General features: G+C 43.8%; 1 protein-coding gene across 3 annotated transcripts in view; it reads right to left on the bottom strand.

The window, feature by feature from the left end:
- Positions 1-1563: 1563 nt before the first annotated feature.
- The window catches only part of PSME3IP1 (proteasome activator subunit 3 interacting protein 1), a 32414-nt gene continuing 25259 nt past the window's right edge, over positions 1564-8718 (bottom strand). For all 3 annotated transcript variants that reach the window (XM_077751312.1, XM_077751311.1, XM_077751313.1), the window contains exon 7: positions 1564-1916. In XM_077751312.1, coding sequence (XP_077607438.1) covers positions 1699-1916 — 218 coding nt within the window. In that variant the 3' untranslated portion in view covers positions 1564-1698. The remainder of the gene's footprint in view (positions 1917-8718) is intronic.

The following is an 8718-nucleotide window of genomic DNA, read 5'->3' as shown; positions in this document are numbered from 1 at the left end:
TTCGGTACAGGAAAAGCAAGGTCTTATTCTCTGACATGTGTCAGCTTTCAAGTTCATGTATAGTTTGAATCCCTATAACCTTCTGTCAACTTCCAACAACAGAGGCCATGAGGTATAGTAACGGCTTCTTAAAAGTCAAACCACATAAAGACGGGGACTCTGAATCCGCTGTCTGCCTCCTGAAATGAGGGGAGGGTGCTCTGGGTATGCGCTGTAGCAATGATGGCACGATTGCAGGAACAATGAAGCAGAGAAGCAGAAGGTGCCTACACAGTTTCACCTAAATGCCTTGTTTGTTAGGATGGAGCTGACGTGCCTGTACCGACAGGAACAATTAGCACAGAGCAGTTCTGAAAAGGAGGAAGAATTCATAAGGCATCACTTGTGGGTGAAGGGAAGTCACCATCTGCTAGCGGGCCCAGAGTGTCACGGCACTGGAAGGGGAGAAGGAGGGGGCTGGAAGAGCCCCCAGGGCCTCTCTGCCCACATTAAGACTGAGTAGCTTCTCTGCCTGCCAGCTCACAGTGTCAACACATTCTGTGTGTCTCTCTCTGTCTCACACCCGGAGAGGTAGAAACAATTGACGTAGGAACCCAAGGGAAGAGAGAACCGTACAGACTCACTCTCCTGAAGCGGGGGAGCTTGCCATTTTTTTTTTTTTAAAGCCCATGCCCCCTCTGTCCATAAGGCCTTCATACCTCATCTCCCTTAGTCCTGGAGGGCAAGTGCCTGCTTCCCTTTGGGAGACAGAGGTGGGACTATACCTCTAGGTCCTGGCTGCTCACAGCCTTAAAGCTGCATGCAAAGGGAAAAGAGCAGAGGGGAGGAAAGGACGGGGCAGCACCATCAGGCCAGAAATAGCTTCCACAGTGAGAAGCCACAACTATAAATGTACCAAACAGAGAGGGACCTCGACCGTACAGTCGAGTCAGCATATGCAGGTGTGTCCCGCTGGTTTGCACTCAGGATCCCACAAGCTGCATCTACACACCTACCAGCACTTCCCGCTTCCTGGCCACGATGAAAAGAAGGCCTGTTTGGCTCTTCAAGCCTGAGAGTCTTAAATGGCATTGGATGGAGGGAGGAAGGAGAAGGAAAAGAAAGGAAGAATAAGGAGAAACTTCACAATGAGTGATGAGTGTTAAGTGACGCCCCCTGCAGATGCAGTTTAGAATCTTTTACTTAGTCACACAACATTGAGAATTGGTTAGTTCCAAGGGAGTGCACCATCCCGTCACATGGCTCACTTCTCCCCCAGCCCCCCGCCCCCAACGTGTTCCACAATGCAGTACAACCAAATGGGGTGTTCATCTAGAACAGAGTGTTTAAATAATACCTGTCCAATAACTGTCCTTGCTTCTTTATGCTGTTGGGAAAGGAAAAAAAGAAAAAAAAAGNCGGGGGGGGGGGGGGGGGGGCTCTTCCCAAGGCATTTTCAGTGGAATTTCTGCTGAGCCCTGCCCCTCCAACCCCACCCTCCCCATTAGCAAGGAAAGACGCAGCAGGACAGGTCTGGACATCTGCAGGGAGTGGAAAGAAACCAAACACAAGTCGGGCCACAAGTGGATTCTGGCACATTTTTAGACGAGGTTAAAAATGTCACGGTGTGCACAGGAAGCAGGCAAAGGAGTTCTGAGGGAGGTGATGCCCGGAGGCAGAACAAACCGTCGGGCAGGGGCTCTGGGAGGGACGCAGGGCCTAGGGGGCCTCGAGGAAGGTGTTGGTTCGGAAGATGGAGGAGACGATCTTGCCGGTGGCGTTGATGGTGCCCTCGCTGTCAGAGCTGGATTCAGAGTCGCTGCTGCCGGAGTAGGCACCCAAGCCTGGTAGGATGCCGATACAGACGGCGGCAGACGGGCAGTGGATGGAAGGGGTGCTCAGGGACGTGCTTCCAAGAGGCACGCAGGACGGGGCTTCTGCAAAACAGGAGGAAGCACTGTGACTTCACCACTTTCCCCAAAGTTGATGGGGTACTTTCCACATGCCGGGCATGGGGCCTCAAGCTCTACCCTGAAGCCCCAAGCCACCCTATGCAGCCAGCACTACTGTCCCTGGCATCAGACAGCAGTGTTCCTCTTTTACAAGTGAGAAAACTGAAGCCGCACTCAGAGAACATTTTAAGGCCACGGAGAATGTGACCACGTAGCTAAGGCTCTTTTCACTCCGGGAAACCCAGAGTCGCTGCAGCCCCCCAGTGATGGAAAGCCTCAATCCAGGAAACCTGGCACTTAGAAGCGAAAGGAAAAGTTAAAGACTCTCCTCCACCACTCCCATTGCCTCTGTTTCCAGACTCAGTGAATCACTACAACAATGTGCTATGTAGATATCTCCCAACTTACTGAGGAGGGAGGTCAAAAGAATAGGCCAAGGTTAATGGCCACTTAGAGTAGAAAACATTAAATCTGAATCAAAAAATAATGTACTAGAACGATACCAGAGCTCACTGTAGAATAAGGGCTGGACTTTAAACCTCAGTGTCTCAGGGTGACAAGTATACAACTAACACTTCATGGAAACATGCAAAGGATACATGGTTCCAAGTACATGAAGTCAGGAGTAAGTCGAAACTACCGCTGAGAAGAAAAAGGAGGCCTTCAGCAGCCAGTGCACAGAGTTAAGGGGCTGAATGTACTTGCTAGTCTTACAGGAAGTTCTAATAAGGAAAAAAGCAGCTGCTGAAGAAAGGCAGTGTTGAAATACAGAGCTGTAAGAACATGAAATGAGACCCGACGCTGATTGTAAAGATGGTGATTACAAGACCACCTGAAAGCAGAGGCAGATATTTGCAACAAATATTACAAAAGTCAATTTCTTTGTGAGATCCAGTTCTTCCAACACCAACCAACCAACCAACAACTGAAAAGTGGACACAAGGCATGAATAGTTGACCAAAAAAAACATAAATGGCATTTAAACTTGGGAGAGTAAACCATCTGTAAGGAGGGAAGGTATAGGGCACAGGTATCTTTATATGCTGCTGAGCGGGTGTGGGGCAGTTTGGCAATGTTCTGCAAACTTAAATGATGTTCATATTGGAACATTCCCTGCAGCAGTGTTTTTTTTTTTTTTTAATATTTTTTATTTATTTCTAGGAGAGAGAGAGAGACAGCATGAGCAGGGGAGGGTCAGAGAGAGAGGGAGACACAGACTCTCGAAATAGGCTCCAGGCTCTGAGCTGGCAGTCAGCACAGAGCCCGATGCGGGGCTCGAACCCACGAACCGTAAGATCATGACCTAAGCGAAAGTTGGACACTTAACCGACTAAGCCACCCAGGCGCCCCTTCAGCAGTGTTGATAGTAGCAACTGAAAGGTTCATTAATAAGGGTCCAGTGTAATGGACTATTATTCAGCCACGAAGATGAGTAAAGCCTGTATGTACTGGTATGGAATGATTTCCAAAACACTATGCTATGTGAAAGAGGCAAGAGGATGTGTAAGCTATAATCTGTGGGGGGGGAGAGGGGGGGACATGCCCATGCACATGCAGGATGATATCTGAAATGAGACATAAAAAAGTGGTAACAGTGGTTGTCCTGGGGAGCTCAGCAGAGTGGTCGGGGAACAAGAAGACTTAACTTCTTTTAATCCACACTCTTTTGCTTCTTTTGATTTTTTTATTATGTGCATATACTACCAGTGCAGACGATTTTTTAGAAAGCAAATGCAAAAGAGCCTCAGAGTCTACTTAAATTGAGAAAGAACAGTCCCACGTGTCTCTGTAACCCCAAAGGCACCCCACTCCTACAGCCAGGAGGGCTGCAGAAGAAGAGACAGTCTAACAACGAGGCAGATTGCTTGTCCATATTCTCTAACTGCAAGCCACTTGAGGGCAAGGGCTCCTTCTTCATCACTCCATCCCTTAGGCATACAGCATGGGGCCTAGCACAGAGAAGGCCAGCATTCGCAATGTGTTATAGACATTTTACAGAATTTCATTGTAAATAGCTAAATTGGGGAGGGAGGGCTGAACATTTGGGACACAACATCAAATTGTACACCATCCATTGCTTGAACATTTCCTGTATTGTTATTTTCACATATACAGTGATACTTTCAGTATTCTGTTAGAAATATTTGGTTAAGGGATGCCTGGGTGGCTTAGTTGGTTAAGTGTCTAACTTTGGCTCAGGTCATGATTTCACGGTTCTGGAGTTCAAGCCCCATTGGGCTCTCTGATATTAGCGCAGAGCCTGCTTTGGATCCTGTCTCTGCCCTTCCCCTGCCCACAATCTGTCTTTCTCTCTCAAAATAAATTTAAAAATTTTTTTAAAGAAATACTTGGTTAAAAAAAAAAAAACCTGATATAAGGGTATGAGTCACCCACTCAGAAAAGTAATTTATACGAAGCTGTTCAATGAGATGTCATTTTATTAAGTATGTCAAGGGTGAGTTGAATTTTAGGGTCTATCTTAGATAGAAAAGGAGGATCAAGTTCAGAGTACCTGTGCAAGACTAGAGCTGTCCTAAGGGAAGGATGGAAGTCAGCCACGAAATGAAACCAAGAAATGTGGACCGCAGTAGCATCAGCAGAGTTTAAGAGAAAAGACCAAATCTCCTGATTATCTAGGTTTCAAGAAAGAAAAGAGACTGCAACTCTGACAAATTTCATTCCAAAAATAGTTCAACTGTCCAAAGAGAACAAAATGGTGCCCTCTGACCTCACCCATTTGGTGAAGTTTCCTGCCAACTTCTGCATTTGCAGGACCACGTTGTTACACCAAATTAACACCGAAAATTACTAACAGGGAATGTTCTTGGGATTCAAAGAGATGCGTGACTTGAGAGTCGATGGGGCCAACTTGTGCATTCACTGGCTCTGCTCGGAGCTTATACCCAGAGCCTCCGGCGGGGGAGGCTGAATCTCCTTTAGAGCCACAGAGTTCTCTTCTGTGGGGAACAAAGGCGCAAAGCTTTCTACTGCCAAGGTCAAGACTCTCAAGCAAGCTTTTACGGGATATTCTTCTGGTGGGGCCTTAACTTCTAGCAAAAGAGATTTCTTGCCCAGCTATAAGGAAGCTGCTGTAAGAGTGGAAGGGAGGACAGAGATTAAAGCTGAGGCTCTGAAACATGGTGTCTGCCTTGGACGTTTTTTTTTGTTTAAACAAGCATTATTACTATTATTTATTTTGAGAGGGACAGAGTGCAAGCAGGGGAGGGGCAGAGAGAAAGCAAGAATCTCAAGCAGGCTCTGCACTATCACTGCAGATCCTGATGCAGGGCTTGAACTCATGAACTGTGAGATCATAACCTGAGTCGAAATCAAGTGTCAGATGCTCAACTAACTAAGCCACTCAGGCGCTCCCTAATATGGTTTAAAAAGGCCACACAAGCGGGGCACCTGGTGGCTCAGTCAGTTAAGCATCCCACTTCAGCTCAGGTCATGATCTCATGGTTCATGGGTTCAAGCCCCACATCGGGCTCTGTGCTGACAGCTGGGAGCCTGCAGCCTGCTTCGGATTCTGTCTCCTTTCTCTCTACCCCTCCACCACTCACACTCTCTGTCTCAAAAATAAACATAAAAAAAAATTAAAAAAAGAAAAGAACCACACAAGTTTTCCTTTCCACTGACTGACGCAAATAGTTCCTATAAGGGAATAAGCACCAGGTACAGACAGGGCTAGCTAAAGTACATTTACGATTTCTTCATGAAGTTTTAGGTGTGTGTATGTATGAAGAGCCCAAAATTAAGTCCTCCATTAACAGCAACCTCGGGCTACACGTAGCTCCAGTTCCAGGAGAAGCTTCAGCCAAAGCCACCCTCAGGACCACCCTCGGATCAGCCAATCAAAAGAAATGTGTAACATTCCTGTGGTCTGAGTCAGGGCTGGGAACTGCAGGTACTCTGTTACAAACTAGCCAATCACTCACTGCTTGCCTAAACCCCATGTAGGCCCTTTGAGCTCACCTTATAATTGGTCATTTTCAACGGATTCTCAAAGGTCATGACTGGGTCCCGCCAAAAGTAACGGATGCCTCACGGATACTGAATGGTCAAAACTATAACCATGGGTGTTGTACAATTATAATTGGTGCTTATGTGATGATGCAAAACGTACGTGTGCACTGTAACACCCCCGTCCCTTACCCCATAAAAACCCTGCTCGCCATTGTTCAGGGCTTCACTTTGCTGCCGCTGCACCGGTAGATGGGTAAGCCCCTGCTGGAGCTTTTAATAAAGACCCTTATGTACTTGCATCGGTGACGGCTCCTTAAGGGTGTCAGGGGACTCACGATTAGGGCACAACATGTGCATGTGTATATACCCATGGTATACACTTAATCCTATTTACGTAGCCAGATTAGCAAATTTCCTACATATTAAAAAGATATCTGTGAAATGGAAGTCCTATATTTCCTATATTGCTGATGGGAATGTAAACTGGGATAACTTCTTTGCAGGGCAATTTTACAGTATTTATCAGAATTACAAAGGTGTATCTTCTCTGTCCCAATAATTCTTTTAAGTATTTAACCTAACATATCATAGGTGTGAAAAATGTATACCTATGTACTTTGCATGTACAAAGTTTGTAATAAAACACCATGACAGAGAAAGAATGGAAGAGAAATGTCCATAAGAAATAGAAAAATATACTATGTTGCAACCATATAACAGAATACTTCACTACACAGTCTAAAAAAGGAATGAAGCTCTTTATGTACAATTATGCAATGATTCCCAAGGTTCTACAGGTGAATTAAGCAATGAGCAGAGGAGTATGTTAAGTAAAATAATGACAATGACGACAGGAAGTACAAAATAACATATGAGGTATTCTTGCCAAAACACTTGAATTGATCAAGCTCTAGATCTAGTTACCATTTTTACAGTAAACACAAGAATAGAGGAACACCATGGAGATACAATCAACAAGATCTAGAACATGGGAAACTCCACAGGACAAAGAGACCCAGTTTCTTCATAAAAACAAAGGAAGCAAAAAATAAACATGAAAGAAGAACCTATAAACCAAATGAGACAAAAGGCACACTAGCCTATTGTTAAGATGCTAACTGATGGCAATATTCCCAGACTGACCTACAAATTCAGGTGATCCCTATTAAAATCCCAACTGCCATTTTTATTGAAATTGATGAGCTGATCCCAAAATTCATATGGAAATGCAAGGGACCTAAAATATCTAAATGATCCTGAAAGAGAACAAAGTTGGAGGACTCTCACTTCCTAATTTCAGAACTTGCTACAAAGCTATAGTGATCAAGACTGTGTGGTAATGGTTTAAGGTTAGACATAACAGATCAACAGAAGAGACTAGAGGCCAGAAATAAACCCATACATGTTGGTCAACTGACTTTCAACAAAAGTGCCATGGCAAATCAGTCTGGAAAAAATAGTCTTTTCAACAAGCGGTGCTGGGCCAACTGGATACATACACAGAATGAAAATGAATCCCTACTTCAAACCATATACGAAAATTACCTCAAAATGGATCAAAAACCAAAATATAAGCATTACAGCCATAAAACTTTTAGAAGAACACATAGGTCTAAGTGTTCATGGCCGTGGATTAGGCAATGGTTTCTTAGATATGACACCTAAAGCACAAGCAACCAAAGAAAAAAGTAGATAAACCAGATGTCATCAAAATTTAAAATTGTTTTGCTCCAAAGGACTCTATCAAGAAAATAAAAATATAACTCAAAGTATCTGTAAATCATATATCTGACAAGTGTCTAGTAACCAGAATATATAAAGAACTCTTTCAACTTAACAATTAAAAGACAAGTAACCTAACTTAAAAATAGGCTCAGGATTTGAGTAAATATTTCTCCAAAGAAGATATACAAATGACCAATAAGTACATGATACCAACACCATTAGTCATTAGGGAAGTGAAATTCTTCACACCCACAAAGATAAACAAAATAAAAAAAGACAATAACAAGTGCTGATGAAGATATAAAGAAATTGGAACCTTCACATACTGCTGGTAGAATGTAAAAATGGTGCCGGTGCTTTGGAAAACAATATGGCATTCCTCAAAAAGTTAACCACATAAACACAGAGGTACCATACGACCTAGAAATTCCATTCCCAGGTATACACACAAAAGAACTGAAATCAGTTGGTTGCACAAAAACTTGTACACAAATGTTGTTAGCAGCATCATTCGGAGTAGCCAAAAATCGTGAACAACCCAAATGCCCATCAACTGATGACTGGACAAGCAAAATGCAACACACCACACAACAGAACAGTATTCAGCTATGAAAAGTCCCGATACGTGCTACCACATGGACGACCTTTGTAAACAAGTGAAAAGAAACTGGACGCAGAAGGCCATAGATGGCATGATTTCATTTATAGGAAATGTCCAGAAAGGCACATCCTCAGAGAGAAAACAGCAGATGACTGGTTGCCAGTGGCTAGAGAGAGGGAAGAATAGGAAGTAACTGTTAACGGGCATGGGGCCTCTTTTTGGGGTGATGAAAACATTTTGGATTTAAACAGTGGTGATGAATACACATTTTTGTGAACTCATGAAAAAAATCATTGAATTGTGCTTCTTTAAAAAGAATGAATTTTACGGCATGTGAATTATATCTTGATTTTTTTTTTTAAGCCATATAGGCCAAATACAATACATGTCGATCCTTGCTTGGATCCTGATTTTTAAAAAAACAGTTACCAATGGGGTTCCTGGGTGGCTCAGTTGGTTGAGCATCTGACTTTGGCTCAGGTCATGATCTTGTGG

The sequence above is a fragment of the Crocuta crocuta genome, unplaced genomic scaffold (assembly GCF_008692635.1).
Source record: "Crocuta crocuta isolate KB4526 unplaced genomic scaffold, BGI_CrCroc_1.0 scaffold124, whole genome shotgun sequence".
Classification (NCBI taxonomy): Eukaryota; Metazoa; Chordata; class Mammalia; order Carnivora; family Hyaenidae; genus Crocuta; species Crocuta crocuta.
Note: the sequence above shows the minus strand (reverse complement) of the source record. Positions and strands in the feature narration are given on the sequence as shown.